The sequence below is a fragment of the Notechis scutatus genome, chromosome 1, assembly GCF_049901735.1.
Source record: "Notechis scutatus isolate UNSWTSFEM ecotype Mainland chromosome 1, rNotScu1.2, whole genome shotgun sequence".
Lineage (NCBI taxonomy): Eukaryota > Metazoa > Chordata > Lepidosauria > Squamata > Elapidae > Notechis > Notechis scutatus.
The window spans coordinates 116,959,358-116,977,506 of record NC_142009.1 but is presented as its reverse complement, the minus strand read 5'-3'; the positions used below and the strand labels follow the sequence as shown (position 1 = coordinate 116,977,506).

General features: G+C 37.4%; 1 protein-coding gene across 2 annotated transcripts in view; it reads right to left on the bottom strand.

Moving 5' to 3' along the window:
* Window positions 1-1,023: 1,023 nt before the first annotated feature.
* Window positions 1,024-18,149, bottom strand: part of IBTK (inhibitor of Bruton tyrosine kinase) — a 47,984-nt gene continuing 30,858 nt past the window's right edge. The window contains exons 17-29 of one of the 2 annotated variants that reach the window (XM_087944195.1): window positions 17,630-17,731; window positions 17,157-17,274; window positions 15,744-15,804; window positions 14,602-14,729; window positions 13,113-13,225; window positions 10,622-10,779; window positions 7,286-7,449; window positions 6,607-6,699; window positions 6,094-6,237; window positions 3,624-3,746; window positions 2,331-2,405; window positions 2,106-2,238; window positions 1,024-1,603 (exon numbers count right to left, since the gene is read on the bottom strand). In XM_087944195.1, coding sequence (XP_087800321.1) covers window positions 1,478-1,603; window positions 2,106-2,238; window positions 2,331-2,405; window positions 3,624-3,746; window positions 6,094-6,237; window positions 6,607-6,699; window positions 7,286-7,449; window positions 10,622-10,779; window positions 13,113-13,225; window positions 14,602-14,729; window positions 15,744-15,804; window positions 17,157-17,274; window positions 17,630-17,731 — 1,538 coding nt within the window. In that variant the 3' untranslated portion in view covers window positions 1,024-1,477. The remainder of the gene's footprint in view (window positions 1,604-2,105; window positions 2,239-2,330; window positions 2,406-3,623; window positions 3,747-6,093; window positions 6,238-6,606; window positions 6,700-7,285; window positions 7,450-10,621; window positions 10,780-13,112; window positions 13,226-14,601; window positions 14,730-15,743; window positions 15,805-17,156; window positions 17,275-17,629; window positions 17,732-18,149) is intronic. The other variant, XM_087944203.1, reaches the window with a different exon arrangement.

The window sequence follows — 18,149 nt, the reverse complement described above, 5'->3', positions numbered from 1 at the left end:
AAACTTTTTCATACCCAAAGAAAAAGGATTTCTGGAGAAAGATCAGCGTCAAAGCCATTATTTGACATCTGGTGAAGTACTCCTTTTTTTCCCTATGGAAAAACATTGATTGAGAAGAGCATTCAAGAGCTCCTTCAGTCCTAATCTTAGGGTTGTCTCTTTAATTGCAAATGCAAATGAAATTAAATTCATTATGCTTGATCCTGCGTTAAGTACAATGAATACACTGAGAATTTCCGACACTGGCACAGAAGCTAAGAACTGCTATTTTGAGTTTGCCTGTTGGAACTTGCTCTTCACTCTTCATTGCAGCTCTGTTGACATAGTTATTTTTATGGTTCAATCACACATCATTAGACAGAATTGCTTGATTATGGATAAAGATTATTTCTTCCAAGGACCATTAGTGGTCAGGAGAGGAAGTCAACTGTGGCCACAGGTTACTATGGAAGAATCTGAAATAATGGAAAGAAATCATCCAACCATTTTCTAGACTTTGCAGGAAGACTTTTGAACAACAAAAACCACACCACACTCAGGGCTTTGAAGACCCAGTATTCAATGTTATATGTATACATCTAAGGCAGTGCTTCTCAATATCAGCAACTTTTAAGATGTGTGGACTTCAACTCCCAGAATTCCATGTGCTGGCTTGGTAATTCTGGGAACTGAAACCCAAACATCTCAAAGTTATTGAGATTGAGAAACACTTAAATAAATTGTCTTATTTTATTTCAAACTTTAACACTTAGCCTGCATCTTTCCTGAAAGATGTTTTTTCAAGTTAACATGTGTATTTATCAGATCCCTTTCTGTACACTCTTCTTGAAAGACCTCATCTGAAAATTAGCTTCAGAAGAAAAAAGTAGTAATAGTAGTAAATAGTAGTAAATGTAGTAAATCATCAATACCATCATTCTTATAACAACATAGGAGATTGCATTCCTGTAAGGCAGTGGCGTTAAGAGCACTGTCCAGAAAAAAACAAAGACTATAAATCCACAAAAATACAGACATCAAATACCCGTTTCCATAACAGCACTATTTCCTTTTACATACAAAAGCATTTTTAAATAATGTGAAATTCAGGTTGATCACTTTTAGTCCCATTAATTTCACAGGTATACATGAGTATGAGAAATCAATTGCTGCCAACTGGAAAAGCAATTCAAAACATGGTACTTATTATTGACAACTAATTATATGAAATATATGACCTAGATATTTTAAGTTTAACCATAAGCAATGTTTTTCAACTCCAAATAGTGAGCAAAAAGCATCTGGTAAATGAGTACAATATAGTACATAAATTTGATAAGGAAATTGCACGTTTCAAAACAGATACTATACTGAAAAGAGGTAACACATCTTACTATCCTCATTCTTATTTTAGAATCAGCAGATCCATGCAAACAACAAATAGCCTCACATTTATGAACAGCGGAATTAAACAAAAAAAAAACAAAAAAACAGGGCATCAATGCTTATTCCACATAGGAGCTGCAATTGGCCCCTGTGGAGATCTTTCAACAACCACAAACTCATCAGGGTTGCCAACTGCTTGGTAGTGGATTAACAAATCCTGAATAGCACGTTCTTCAATCTGAAATGAGAATGGAGGGAAAGGAAGTGAGAAACTCTTAGAAAACTGGCAAAAACTGGAGTAAGAGCAAAAGCTCACTGGGCAAAGCATACAGGGCAGTGACTAGAACTTTTGTACTTAAATGTTTAATGGTATAAATCACAGCTTACTACTTTCGATTACAGATTCTGGATTCCACAGTTGGAGACCAATCCATAAGGTTTTAATAAATAAGGTTTTAATCCATAAGGTTTTAATAAAACACAAGAAGGGACGCAGCCATCAATGATATCTAGCTATGCTACTGAAACCCTGACAACTTCATGTAATCTAGATATGAAATGCTTAAACTGAAGTTTAAATAAATGTATTGCAACCTAAAACCCTAAGAATATTGTATTGTATGGCATTTTTAGAAATATCACTAAGGTTCCTTGGAACCCTAAAAGAAGGAAGAGATTAAAAGAAGGCAAGAAACGAGACATTTGTACAGGGCATAGTTCTGATTTTTATTACTCTTTACCTGGATCAAAGCTAAAGGTTTTTCTCTACTTCGTATAAGAGCAGCTTCTTGCTGAAGTTCTTCTTCTACAATTTCTGCAAATGTGATAGGCAATGCTGCAGCCGGGTTTCTTAAGGGTGAGACTAACCAAGGACTGTAAGATAAGTTAAAAATATAAAGCATCACATTTTTACAACTTATGCTTTTGTACATATATACAATATTTGCACTATAAATTTAACTTACTTCTGATTTTCTGATGGCGTTGGTTCACAAGGATGTTCACTTTCTGCTCCAAGAGCAATGGTATTTGTGTACCTGCTGACAAAAATGAGCACAATAATTTTTAGAGAGCCATGATGATGCAGTATTGCAGACTAATGCTATCAACTAAGAGCAATTCAATCCTGACTTAGCCTTCCATCCTTCCAGGTCAGTAAAATGAGGACCCAGATTGTTGGAGGAAATATGCTGATTATGTAAACCTCTTATGAGAGAGGGCTGTAAAAGCACTATGAAGCAGTATATAAGTCTAAGTCTATTGCTAGTAATAAACGTCCTTTAAGATACAAAAATTCAGAACATAGAGCCCAAATAACTTGTATAAGTGCAGCATTCTGTCTTCTACAAAGTAAATGTTATGTTACATAGTCTTTATTCAGCAGGGACTAAAACGTTTCAATCAACACTTCTGTGAAGACATAAACAGCCATTGCAGTGTTGGGATTCACTAGTATAGAATATGAGTCAGAGAAATGATATTTTAAGGAGAAATAATGGTTAAGTAAAATAGAACACTATTTCAGCTCAGTATGGTTGTTTTCACGGGAATGGGACTGGCAAACATTTCTTTTGTTATGGTACAGTGACATAAAAAATAGACTGCACATCAGAATAAAAAAAATAACAGGCATTCCATTCATTTGCTTTTAAGTACATGTTTTGCAGTCCTGAAAGGATGATCTGTTAGTCATATTGCCTTACCCAGGGACAATGGATGAAGGTTACAATGCTGCCTACTAATCTTACTTTGATATGATGCCACCACCAACTTTTGCGGGGAAGCAGGAACAGGTTCAGATAAGCAGCAGAAGGCCAATTTTGAATCATTTCAGTGGGTTGGAGGTAAGAAAAGTTTGCTTCCCATTCCCATCATTAAAACATCCCAAAACTTTAAAAAGGCTGATAATAACCCAATTAAGAAAAAAATCAACCTTTGGAATATTAGATTAGAAAAGATTGCAGGAGGCACCCCAGCAGCCTGCTGCTCTTACCCTTCGGTTTTGAAAAAACAGAAGCCATGAAAAATCATACTGAAATTTGATTCAATGACAATTTAAAATTTGTCATTGAATTTTAGCAGCATGATCTCATGATGTTGGATATTCACTGAATGGCCATCACATATCTTTACAGAATGTACACCAAAATAAAATAATGCTTCTTTATTAACCTTTTTTTTAATCCTTGCAAGTATCTTCAGTGTTTCTCGAAAAAGTATTTTATCAGAAATGAAAACACAATTTGAAGCTCTCTCACCTCAAACATTTTTGAGGTGGTACATTCTCCACCACTTTAGCAGAATTCGCAGCAACTACTTTTTTCTCTTCTAACAGGAGATCTCGGTATGATTTTGGCGAAGCAGAATGCAATGAAGAAGCCCTAAAGTAAAATAAACCAAATCTTACCATGCTACATTTACTGACAATCCTAGTACAATTCTTTCCCCCAATTAACCTATCCTTTCTATTGGTGAAACGAACCCCCTCTTCATCCTAGGGAAAAACAGAGAAAAACAGAGAAGAGAGCAACATGAGTTGCGTGGCTTACGGGGGAGGAAAAGGCCCTGATTCCCTTCAATTAGGCACACCTGGGAAGAGAGCTTAAAAGAGATGCAAGCTGAAAGTGGTGTCTGCTAGGAACAAATGTGAGTTTATTTTGTGTTGACTTCAGTTAACTGTGTTCCTGGCATCCTCCCAACTGGACTGATTTACTGCCATTCCTTCACGTCTGGAATTCCTTCTCTTGCCCTGCCTCACCTTGCTTTGATTGGACTTATAGTTACAGTTTTTGTTGACCACGTTTTGCACTTGATTCTCTGTAGCCAAAGACAGTTCCTGGGACAGTTTTTCTCAGCCCAGAAGGTAACCAGGACATTGGGGGCAAAGTTGGAGCTAATAAAGGGACTCCTACTGATTATCTGACTGTGTTATCTTTGTGCCATGTCCCGGGTCATCACATTTAGTATGGCTATATAGCTATTATCCTTCTCATCTTTTCTACTACCTTCTGTTATTAGTATCGTATGGTTATATACTCTGTCGTTTGTATGTAGACTGAGAGCTTATATATCGGAGACAAATTCCTTGTATGTCCAATCACACTTGGCCAATAAAATATTCTATTCTATCAGTAATCTGACTATGTAGCTTGGTAAATACACAGTTCAACTATGCTAAAATTGTATGACCAAAAACAAAAATAAGTTATAAGGGACACACAGAGCCATTAACAGTAACTAGTCTCCTCCTCTTAAACTGTCTTTCCTTCTTGAAGCATGAGCTGAAAATAGCTGAAGTAGGACTTATTTTAACAGGATTCTTTGTACAATTCTATTATCTTAAAATAGAGGTGAGTACTAATATATGATGGCCTTATAAAGTTTTCCCTTCTACTGTCACAACATTAAAAACCATTGCACTATTTTTTTCCTGTTAGATACAAAATGCTCTCCCTCTCAACAAGGCATTTCTTCTTTTCAGGTGTTGGAGTAATTGGGATGTTGTGGTCTGCAGCCCCATTAAGTTTCGACATTCCAGGTGAAGAAACACACTTACAACGTTGATGTACCATGAGTATTGCAAGCCTCTTCATGGCATGAATTAGGCAAACAAGGAGGTTTTTTCCGTTAAAGCCACCAAAGGTCTTAAGCATAATATGAGCAATAAACAATACTCAGAAATGAGAACCTGCTGAACCTATTAACTGAAGGGGAAAAAAAACTGACCATAATGTATCCTGCCAGAAGGAAGAAGTCACATCTCCCAATAGATAAATTGTTATGTTCTTTCACCAGAGATGTATATGCACAAATACACACATATTTGGAAATTATATTTAAATCCACTTCCAAGTGGAAAAATTAGTCTTTGTTCTTTTCTTAGTCTTCTTCCACGTTTCACTCTAACAATAATGTCCACATATTTTACTTAATTAATCTTCAAAGAACAATACATATCTCTGATTCCACAAAACTCTGAAACTGGACATTATTTTTGGCAAGAAAAAAAATGCCAAGTATGTTTTAAGGTAGCCTGTATCTCCATGTCAACACCCCCCCAAAAAAAAATTCCAAAAGGTCCCACACCCTTCTGGCATATATTCTTGCCAGAAAACCTGCTGGATTTTCAACAGAAGTATCTTGTTTCAGTGCAAAACAACACTTCAAGAGAATGCCATATACTGCAAGCATATAAACCTCAATTTGATGCCAAATGCCCTGCTTGTTTTTAAAAATTAGAGTTATACCACATCAACAAATCTCAACATGTCTTTTTTCTCACTATTAAGTACTCAGAAATATTCAATGAATACTTTATTTACTAATATTATTTACTGATATAAAAACATAAAACAAGCTAAGCCTAAAATATTTATTTTATATGGAAACTTTAAAGGCAAAGATACATACAGTTACTCAATGAATCATGTGCATATTAGTCTACAAATGACCCTGTAAACTTTTTAAATAAAGATTTTGTGCTTCCTTTGGACATAGTCATGCTCTTGGTCCAACCACCCAATATTTCCACAGAACACCACCAGTAGTGATTCTTCATGGTTTAAAGTAGGTTCTTTTCCTATCTTGAGATGCCAGGGATAAATCAAAAATTGACACTCAAATCAATACTCTAGCATTAAATTATTGTCCCTCCCATAGACAAGTCTAAAACAAAACTGAAGTGACCTCAATAGGCAGTAAACTAAAAAAAAATTAGAAGATCCATACCACACAGTCGCTGGTTTTGTAGTTTTGGGAGCCGTAGATAACACAACTGAATCGGGGACAATCTCTGGATTATTATCCTTAGCAGCCAGAGCCATCAGTTTCTTTTGCTTCTGAGAAAGCTTATTTCCATGAGAAGTGGCTCTACTAAAATGAGACATAGAAATGTAAAATTACTTTACTAAAGTTTATCAAACAGAATGTAACAAAAGACTATCAGTCACAAAACTAACTGATTATATCTTGTGAGTTTACAAAATTATTTGCCACTGTTATCCAAATCCATAATAGCCATTTTAAAAAGAAACATTCCTAATCTGTGATTATGTATTAATGTAAATGACCCATGTTTGCAGGACAACATGACTTCTGCACTACTACTAATAATTTTTAATCCAAAACTGAAACTTCAGAAGCATTGTTTCTAATGAAGTTTTTTTTATTTAAAAAAAAGATACCCAACAAATTAGGACTTTAATACAGTGAAGTTGATTGTATTGCACCCTTTTTACTAACCATGAATTTATTTTTGGCATGCTTTCACATTTCTGTAGATTTTCTTCCCTTTCCATAATAGTTCTTAGATCAACAGCAGGAGGACTGGCAGGACTAAATAAAAAAAAAATACAAATTGTTCACTTTTTAAGATATCCATTTTTACTTACATTCCAGTTGCCAAACACCATTGTAGTCTTCTATACGTAACTGGATGTATAATTTATGTCTACCTCCTCAATTATGGCAAACCTCAAATAGAATGTTTTTGAATGAATGTTTTATTTATACATATTTTTCAGGAAATATATACACCAAGGATACTTTTAGGTCCACTGGCAACACTGAGTAAAATATTTAAGATAGATTTTTAGGTAAGATATCTGGTTATTTTTCTTTTAAAGCCTATTGTGAATTAATATTACAGATGGAAAATTGAAACTGCAACCAAACATAATTAGGCTTGCAAGAGCGCTCACTAAAAGGCAGAAATTAGCAGCCTAAGCAGAAATACATCAATGTTTTGAACAGAATGACCACAAACTAACCAGAAAGTCAGATGATTTGATTCTTCAAAAATCATTTTTTTATGAAGGCCCTGAATTTTAATGGAGAAGGAAGTTCACATTCCACAAACGAAGGAACAATCTTGCAAGAGGGCAGAATTTGTCAAAGGCAGAAACAAACAGAAAATGTATACCTAAAAGAGCTGGCAACCCAGTTGGAAGGACTCACGTAGCTGCTTTTGTTATTAGGAATACTCTGTGGAAGAGAACATTTTTGCACTGATGATCCATGACAGATTTTTATCTCTTTGTTGGCAGCAGAAACAAACGTATTTGAAACACCCATTTTCTCTTTCACCTGTAGTCAAAACATACTACCATTACATTGTTGTAGAAAAGGAACCTTATAACAGCTAGTTCGAAATTATATTATCTCCTGCCTTCCCGATTCCTTTGATGGGCTTCAGTTTGCTTACAAAGAAAATAGATCAACCGAGGATGCAATTATTACTGTGCTTCACATGGCCTTATCCCATTTGGAAACACCGGGGAATTATGTAAGAATGTTGTTCGCAGACTTTAGTTCTGCTTTCAATACCATCATACCGCACAGATTAATAGCCAAGCTCAAAGATCTAGATTTTCCAGATTCTATTTGTTTATGGATATTGGATTTTTTAACAAATCGTCCACAAAGAGTTAAACTGAATGATTATACTTCTACTGTCAAGACACTTAGCATTGGCACTCCACAAGGAGTACTGTTCTCCATCTATTCATCTGATTGCACAAATAAACATCCCAACAATAGGATAATGAAATTTGCAGACGATACTACGCTTGTAGGACTCATTTCTGGGGATGATGAGTCTGCATATCGGGATGAGGTATTACAGCTATCCCGCTGGTGCAAAAATAATAATCTTCTATTTAATATTAAGAAGACTAAGGAGGTTATAGTGGACTATAGAAAAAAAAGAGCAGACATTCAGCCACTGTATATAGAGGGAGTTCGTGTGGAACAGGTGGTTGAATGACCTGACCTGGAGGGCAAACACCGCTGCTTTAATTAAGAAGGCACAACAACGGTTGTATTTACTAAGGATTCTTAGGAAACAACAACTGGCTGAGAGTCTATTGACTACCTTCTATCGGAGTTCAATTGAGAGTATATTATCCTACTGTCTCTGTGTATGGTTCTCGAGCTGCACAGTGGCAGAGAAAAAGGCAATTCAGAGGGTGAACAAGATGGCCCAAAAACATCATTGGCTGCTCATTCCCCTCTTTGGAAGAACTGTATAGGAATAGATGTAGGAGGAAGATACTTAACATATTGAATGACTCCTCTCATCCGGGACATCAGCTCTTTGAACTATTACCATCGAGAAGGAGATTTAGGGTATTAAGAACAAGGACGACCAGATTTAAGAACAGTTTTTATCCAAGTGCAGTTTTGAGTTTGAATGCGGGGTCATAAGATTTTTGTGGAGTTTAATGGCTGAGAGTAGTGGGGTATTTACATTTTTAAATTGTATAGAGATTATTGTATGGTTGGTTGTGTTTAGTTTAATTTTTTTTCTTTTTCTTTTTTAGTGGTGTTTGTCCAGTTTTGCTTGTGGAAGAGCACCTCATTTCGTTGCACCCGCTTGCGAGTGTAATGACAAATAAATTCTTATGTCTTATAATCCAGGGGTCCCCAACCGCCGGTCCGTGGACCGGTACCGGTCCGTGGAACAAGTCTTACCGGGCCACTGGTTGCTGGGCGCCGCCATCTTTTTTTGATAAAAAAGTGCTTCTGGTGAGCTTTTCCGGGTAGAAAGCTCACCAGAAGCACTTTTTCATCAAAAAGATGGCGGCGCTGCGCTCGGTGAGCTTTTCCGGGTAGAAAGCCATTTCTGCCGAAAAAGCTCACCGAGCACTAGCGCCGCCATCTTTTTGATGAAAAAGTGCTTCCGGTGAGGTCACCGGAAGCACTTTTCGTCAAAAAGATGGCGGCGCCCAGTTGATGCCGGTACCGGGCCGCGGCATAAAAAAGGTTGGGGATCACTGTTATAATCTATTCAACCTATTTTGGGTGAAGTCTACACAGGCAACTCTCTCTCTCTCTCTCTCTCTCTCTCCCTCCCTCCCTCCCTCCCTCCCTCCCTCCCTCTCTCTCTCTCTCTAAAGCTAGTTCTCATGTCACATTGCAGTGATTTTAACATTCTTCATATTGGGAAATTTAATGATTTTATTCTCCAAAGTTTGAAAAGGAGGGCTGTTTGGCATGAATACTGCATCCAGTTTTGGTCACCACATTATAAAACAGATGCTGAGACTTTGGGAAAAGTGCAAAGAAGAGCAACTAAGATGATTAAAGGCCTGGAGACAAAAACATATGAAGCAGGATTTGGGTTTGGTTAGCCTAGAGAAAAGAAGGACTGGGGGAGGGCATGATAACAGTATTCCAGGGGCTGACACAAAATGGACGGAAACTAATCAAGGAGAGAAGCAACATGGAATTAAGGAGAAACTTCCTAACAGTGAGAACAATTAACCAGTGGAACAGCTTGCCTTCAGAAGTTGTGGGTGCTTCATCACTGGAGGTTTTTAAGAAGAGACTGGACAGCCACTTGTCTTAAATGGTACAGGGTGTCCTGTCTGAGCAGGGGGTTGGACTAGAAGACCTTCCAGCTTTATTCTGATTGATTGAGCTTTTTGTAAAGGAATGTTTTGGCATGCAACACTCCAGGAGTTTTTGCAAAAGGGCATTTTGCTGTGCTGCCACTCAAGAAACCTTTTTCCTCCCCTGCAACTGGACCCAGCCCTGCCCATCCCAGCAGCCAGGTCGGGTACATTTGCCAGTAATGGGAGCCACAAAATGGCGAAGGTGAGCTTGGGCACTGGAGTGCAGGGCAGCAGGCGTCTCAAGAGGGCAAGGTGGCAAAAGTGACTGAGACTAGGATTGAGCTGGGGCAGCTGCAGCTTCCCAGGATGTGGCAAGCAGCCCAAGAGCCACATGGTTCTGGGTCTATTTGCTGCCCTGCAAGGCAGGGTCCAGAGTGGCCCAAGGGCAGAGATCGGAGGGGGAGAGACAGTTGGAGGGAATTGTAATATGTCTACAGTTTAAGTGTATGGTGAGCTGCCATGTGCCCCTACATTCCGATCATATAACCACATGTGATCTTTGGACACATGTTGTATGTCCATTTTTCAGCACCTTCACAATTTCAACGGTTGCCGAATGAATCAAAGACTACCTGTAAATTATTCTGCACTAAACAAAACACTAATTTTACATGGCACAATATTTTGCAGATTACAAAGCCACAATCTATAGTAGAGGGTTAACATCTGCAGAATTCAGGATAAATGAAATACACATAAACCACCAAAATTCAATCAACAGACATGGCACTTTAGATAAGAATGCTTCTCCTCTTAGTCATTTAACCACCGGGTGTGGTTTGTTCTGTCTCTAAAAAACTTATTAAATTTTATGCTGTACTTAATACATCAGTATTAAGGAAAAACAATCAGCAAACACAAACCTCAATTTTATCTGTAGGGAGACCTGCTGTGAAATCAGGAGATTGCAAATCTCTGGGACTGTTCACTCCCACAGAACTGCCTTCAGAATCAGATGTCAGCATTTCAGAGAGGGATTCAATAGAATTGGCTTTATCCAGTTTCAACATCCCTGCATGAACTGGAGAAGGAGGGGGGGGGGAGACATACAATTATCTTAGGACAAATCAGAAATGCCCAGGGAAGCAAAACTACTGCATTCTTTTATCTGGAGAATGAACCGCTATGCTGTACAAACAATGTTCCTGAATCTCACCAATTTTTAAGATGTGTGGATTCAATTCCCAGAATTCCCTTTTCAGCTGGGAATTGAAAGCTACTAATCAAGCTGCTGAGATCCAGAAAGACTTCTCTAGTAGTTAAGACTGCCTGCTTGAGTTCACAGAGAAAGGGATTTCCCCAAATCCTCTGTTTCAAGCATGTAGCAGCACCCTTCAGTTTCTGCTCTTTTATGCACAATTCTCAAGACTCCCATTGCTTCACGTTATCACTTCTGGGGAATAAGGTAGCAACGGTTTTTCTCCACTGCTGCGGAGCTGGAATAGAAGAATGTATGAGCTCTTAAACACAAATGACACTATTTCAGTCATTCTGAGGAAACATTTTGAAACAGCATTGCTTCAAACATGGAATGGTTTCAGAGTAGCTGAAACACTTATTTCAAATTTTCAGTTCAAGATTGCACACCTCAGTGATGTGTATTATAATAAGCTGCTTACATGAAAAAAAATCAGATTTGTATATTTTCTTCTTAACAGAATGAATGCATCATTTGGAAAATCTAACAACAATCTTCCTTTTAATTTTCCTTTAGTAATAAGAGGCCAAGTGTTAGTTAGAGGGCTACAATCCATTTAATGTTCAATTAAAAAATGTAGCAAAAAAAAGTTCAGTATTGTTTTTACATAGTCACTTTTTTATACATATTACATTTAGTATTAATCTCCCATGATTCAAAAATGTTACTTTGAAATGTTACTTTAAAGCTGCAACCAAAATGACATGAAGAAAATAAGTAATCTGTTATGTGCAGGACACTAAATATACTTTTTCCTACAGGGAACTCTAAAATGCTAATTATTTAACTCAATGTAAGCTAATTCTATGTGACTAGTACAGGTAGAGATGCTCTCTCTAAAATACTATTACAGCCATTTTAATTAAGTAATCATTGTATAATCAAGGAAGTGTTGATTTTATTTTTTTAAGCCTTCTTAAAATATAAGGGTAGATTTTACTGGGAAAATGGCGACTTTTTTAGGTCTTTACTGTTGTCAACAATGGATATTTATGCTTATGCTTGATGTAATCATTAAGATCAATGAGGCTGGAAGTAGCTGCCCATGGTCACTTTGGATAGTGAGATGGGCAACATATAAATTTAATAAATAAATAAAGTATTATTTCAAAATGGTTCCCAGTTTCAATATGAATGACGTCAAACCTCAAAGACTGAAAATTTCTGGAGTTCAAATCTGTCCACCATTTCTTGGGCTGTATGTTTAATCAGCATGCTTGTATCTTAATAAGTCTTGTCTTAATAAGCAAACATAACTAGAGTATGCATTCAGATTGAAAATAAACCAATCTAAACACTAAGAGGAACAATGTGTACATGCACATGTAACATGGTTACTAAATAGTATCATACAATTCTTGTGTGTTTGGATTGTAAATTTTCAGATGACTATATCATTCTGATTCTCTCTTTTTACTGAGATATCTGGAAACTGCAGCCATCTCCCAGTATTGTGATTAACTTTACAGAAAAGAAACTTCAACCTTTAAATTTCACACAGCATTGTAGTATTTTTCATTTTACAATCTCCTTTTATGTGATCTTTCCATGGAGTAATAGCAGTAAACTTTTGTGCATAACATTATAGGGGAGAGGCACTGTGGTTGTTGGATATGTATTAATTTGGTTCAGCAACACACATACACATCCTTTTTTATTTTATTTTATTTTTTATTTTACCTCCTAGATATATTTAAAATTAGATATATATAGATATATTTAAAAAAAAGTTATCAGGAATTTTGTTTCAAGCTATTAAAACAATGGCATCTTTTTCTGGTGGTCTACAAATTGTCTCCAATTCTCTGGAGTTACCAACAAAGTGGCTGTGTATACAGCCATATGCAGAGCCAGCTTTCAGAGTAGCTACACAAGATGTGAAAAGGACATAGCTCCTGTAATGATTCAAAGAGAGCTACTTCGTTCATGCTATTGTGCTTTGTGAAACATCTCTTGCAAATCCTTTCTACAAACTTAGCACACAATAATGAAATAATTGAACCTTGGGATACATCAAATCCCTAAGTTAATTCTGGCACTATAAAAAAATCAGCCCTTATAAGCCATGTGTTAGTGCATACATTATAATTATGGAGTGCAGAATGTTACCTGAAATCACTCTTTAAAAAATAGTTTAGCCTGCTTTTGCCACTAACCTGTAGTGGGTGGATTCTGGATAATATCTGACAGATTATACCCTCCTGAACTGTCAGAACGTCTTCGAGGTTTCTTTTTAGCCTTTGCTTTAGCTTTCTTGAGAAGTGCTTCTCTAATTAAAACAAACAAACAAACAAACAAACCCAAAACCAATATTGATTTCCATCTCACTAATTCCTTCAAAGCAATTAAAGCGATCATTGGTACCCTGTAACTGCTAGGCAACAGGCAGACTCCTAATCCTTTTTCAGACAATACGTTAAAATTCAGTGGCATGGTTTCCCATTATATTGAGAAAGGAAGCACATAACAACTGAAGTAATTCCTCTTAACACAGAAAAAGCTCAGTGCAAAGTACACGACTACAGGGAAGAACTCCACTCATTTTCTGTCACTGCCCCATCAACTGAGGTAGACAGCCCCAGCCATCAAAGGTTGCAATCCTTGATCTAGAAAGACCTAAAACATTATTCAGTATTATTTAAACTTGGCAACTTTATGATGGGTGTACTGCAACTCCCAGAATTTCCAAGCCAGATGCATCACATATCTTAAAGTTGCCATGTTCAAAAAACACTGATTTAAAATATCCTTCCCTTTTACAACAGCCTCCCAGATTAAAATTTCTCCAAATTCAAGATAAATGGTTTTCTAGCCCGATTTAGAAAAGCTTGGCATTTTTAATATATCCGATTCCAAGGTTCTTTCAGTACTTTGCAATTTACCTTGTACTATATAACACCGAAGTGGGCTTACTACTCATTATACAGGCTGACTTGCCTCAACACCTGAACACTGAAGTTGCCTAAGCTTTTCTCTTCTTGTTGTTTAGTTTCAATCAAGACCATGGAAATTACAGCGGGCATTTACAGTGCTCAAGAAGCATCGAAGAAAATCGAAGAGCTCTCGATTACACAGCTCTCGAATGTTTGAGGGCTGGACCAGACTTTTTGCAGCATGGCAAGCATCCTTCAAAAATTTCAAGAGTGAAATTGGTGATTTAAGGCATTACAAAGCTTTAAATACTCATTTTGCCTCCTTTGGCCCTTCTCCCAACAAGAAGAAAATGTTTTTTGAGCTTACTCACTCTGAGGGGCTCTGAAGTCCGGCAGTCCCACTTTATTAAGAAAGATTCCATTCCAAATGTATGACTGTTTCTTAAATATTGGAGCTACGTGGAGTGGCAATGCTTCAGAGCCCTCTAGAGCAGACCATCTTCTCTGGAGTGAAGCAGGACTCAAAATTCTACCATCTTAATGTAAAAGGGTGCTCCTTTGCTCAGGCATTGCTGCCTTTCAGCATAAATGGTTTTATACATTTGCAAAAGACTGCAGGCCAGTGGAGCAGCCGCCGCAAGGTAACTCTACTATAACACTCCGTATCAGACGTGGAGCTGCGCTTAAAGGCCACTTCACTCTCGACTCAATTGGAAGAATGAAGAGGTTCATTCACGCCTATTACATCTATCAGAAGGAAAAGAATCCTTACTGGGAAACTTGTTCTGTACTCTGCTCCTCTTTTAGGAAGACAAAGGTTTCTCCTTCCTCGGGCTCCAGAGAACTAATATCAGGACCATCTTGGTATGGAGTAATTAATCTGCGCTCCATAGCAGGAATCTGCAACATTACAAAATCTTTTTAATTTGGCAATGTTGGGGGGGAGAGCATCAAACTTGTATTTTAAAAAGCTGTTAGGTTGCTAAAATTCTGGAAAAAAATGTATGGTTTAAAGAGTGCTACCAATGTTTTAACAGTGTTATATAATGCATGAATGAATCTTGGGGAGCAATATATAAAATATATAAAAAACACATGTGTAGCTTCCTTTATCAAAAAAGTAGAACACGTTGTTCATGCATTTTTACTTATATTATACAAAATATAACATTTTTCTTTGCTGCCATAGGAATTTAATGCAATATAAAAAAGAAAACCAGCTGAACTCCATTATTCTCTATATCAACTTTTTCTGCAAAAAAAAAAAAGAGCAGCATCAGGGATGGCCAATCTTTTCAGGATGTACCCACTCCTACCATAAACAACATTAAGGTTGGTAAAAATTAAAAATGGTTTTACCAAAATCTCACAATATATCTTAATAGGAACACCAAATTTACAAACATGAATGCTGAAATGTCATGGCATTCCTAGACCTAAAACCTGAAAGTTATTATAGAGAAATAATGAAATACTGAATTGGGGTATTCCAAAAGCTTTACAGAAATTGCAAGTATTTTGGTTCCTATGTGTTACATGCTACCATCGGTTCTGCTGCTCAACTGGTTATACTATTTTTAGAGCTGCGTTGCTAATACCAAAACCATGTTATTTTACAAAAATGAGAAACTGCTCACTCTGCTAAGATTCACTAGTGCATTTCATTTTATTTGGAACATCCTACAATATCTTTCCATAATTTTAATGAAGCATGAGATTGCTATCAATGCCACTTATAATCCAAAATAAATTGGGAAGAGAATTTCAATTAAAAAATGACTTCAGAAAAAAAACCATATCACTTTAATAGTCTACATTTATCCAAACAGATATCTAGAAAAAATTGTCATTACATTTCATCTTTCAAGTTATTTTAAATTGTAGCCTGTTTTAGCTAATGAGTGCGGAACTCACCATTTTTCTATAAGAGGTAGAAAGATCTTTGAAAACTTCATCACTTAGAACATTCAGAACTCTATGACAAATACAAATGAAAATGTGGTTCAGTTAATGGCATTATATACCCTGCTGTGCCCCAATAGTAATCAATGAAAGCTGATGTTGACTTCTGAATGTTTTTTTAATTTGGTTTCTTAAAGCATAGAGTACCGTATATGCCGGCGTATAAGCGACCCGGCGTATAAGACGACCCCCAACATTTCCACTCAAAATATAGTTTGTTATATACTCGCCCCTCTTCCGCACGCCTTCCACTTTTGCACCTTTTTTTTTTTTTTTTGAGGCACTTTTGTGCACCGTGGAAAGCAATCCCGTGAAGCCGAAAGGAGCAGCCAGCCTTCTCCCAGCTCCCAAGGAAAGCGAGGCTCGCCACCGCCCGGGCTCCGCTGAGGTATCGGCTGGGGCTGTCAGAAGTTGTTACCGCTGGCGCGGCTCCGCGCGGCTCCAGTCCCGCGTTGCCTCGGGAAGGGAAAGGCAAAAGGAAGAGCAGCGGCGACACTTTGCAATGGCAGCAGCGGCTCCTGGTTTTGCCTTTCCTTCCCGAGGCAACGGGACTGGAGCCGCGGGAACCGCGCCAGCGGTAACTTTCTGACAGCCCCAGCCGATACCTCAGCGGAGCCCAGCGTGCGGCCTCATTTCTGGGAGCTGGGAGAAGGCTGGCTGCTCCTTCGGCTTCACGGGATCGCTTCCATGGTGCGCAGCCTCAGCATGGCAGCCGCAGTGCTTCCCAATTACTATTTGCGGCGTATAAGACGACCCGAGCGTATGGAAGGACGACCCCCAATTGGGCCTGTTTTTCAGGGCAAAAAGTCGATCTTATGCGCCGCGGCAAATACGGTATACTGATAATAGACTTAAGTTCTAAAGTGACCAGATTTGAGAAAAGAAGTATTTTGAACTTGGAACAAGACAGAACCTTGAAAAAATTGCATTTCATTGGAGCAAAATTTGAAACATGTCAGATGTTTTATTTCAACCTCAAAATACAATTCTTGGAATGTGTATGCTCTGATATGAGGTCAGAACACTCAAATCGACTGTTCTGACTTCAAAACATATCATACGTGGAAATAGAATTGGTTAAATAGCAGCATTTAAACAAAAAAATATTGAAACCTGGTGAAGGTTAGATGTTCAACTTGTGGGCGATTTCATTAAATATATGGATTATATTGTTAGTTAATATAATTCTGTTATTCCTGTTTTTAGTAATTTTGTCCTGTTTTGATTAAAAGGCTAAAGAAAATCTTGCCTCTAGACAGTTTGATTTTGATGTTTAGGTTTCATATTTATATAGCTTTCCAAATAGGAGAATGAGGGCTAAAGGATGTGCAATCATTCAGTAAGATATCAAGGCCCTGCTCTTACCGTGTTTCAAGTATGGCTGCCATGTTTAATATGATGAATTGCGAGCAGGACTGTTTTAGCTGTTCAGCATTATATGTGGCTGAAAATTCCAGGAGCTCAGCAGCATTCTTTAAAGTCACTGAAATTTATAAATAGTGGTTATTTATTTGGAGAACATGACAGAGACAAATAAGGTGGTCACTTTTTGCCAGGTGCCAATTGTAGAGGACCCATACACCAAGAAAGGTTTATAACCATATTCCAGGGTATTCACAAGATTCTAAGGAATTTTCTAAAATGCATACTCAGATCACACTGACAGCAAGAATTCATGCAGCATAGATTGAAAACTTTGGGTAACTGCACTTTTTAAGAATGAGATTTGTTCTTTCATGTTTAATAAACAATATGACCATGTGCTCACTGTGATCCAAGCTTCTACATTATTTTAATAGAAAATGAAAGTACAACAACAATCTGAAACAAAAACTCACATTTTTCTGTAATGGCTACTTCACAAATTTCTTTTAACCGTAACATAAGGAACTGGTCTGCCACCACAAGAACATTGCAGATGAATTCCACATTTTGAGATTCTGGAAATCAGTAAAAAATTGTAACTTGAACGAATTTTCAACTCATTCTACTTACTGTCCATGGGCTAGTTGAACCAACATCACATGCTACCACTTGTAGTATACTAACTCCCTTTACACCAAATGGTTTCAAATGATTGGATAGGAATATCAAATTTTCCTCTAGAAGTACCTCTGTTTCATTTTCCACAGTGAATTATCTTTTATCCTTTTCCTCATTTCACCTTTCTGCAAGCATATTTTTAAAAATGACTTACTATTTGCAACAGCTGCTGTGGGGAATCTAGGATGCTAATTTTAAAGGAGGAGTTTCTTCCTCAGGCAATCTTAGCCCTATTTGCAGTGGAGTTTCATACCATAGTTTGGGGCTATCCCTACTACTTTCTTTTTTTTACTCCCGATGTCTATTCCCTACTTC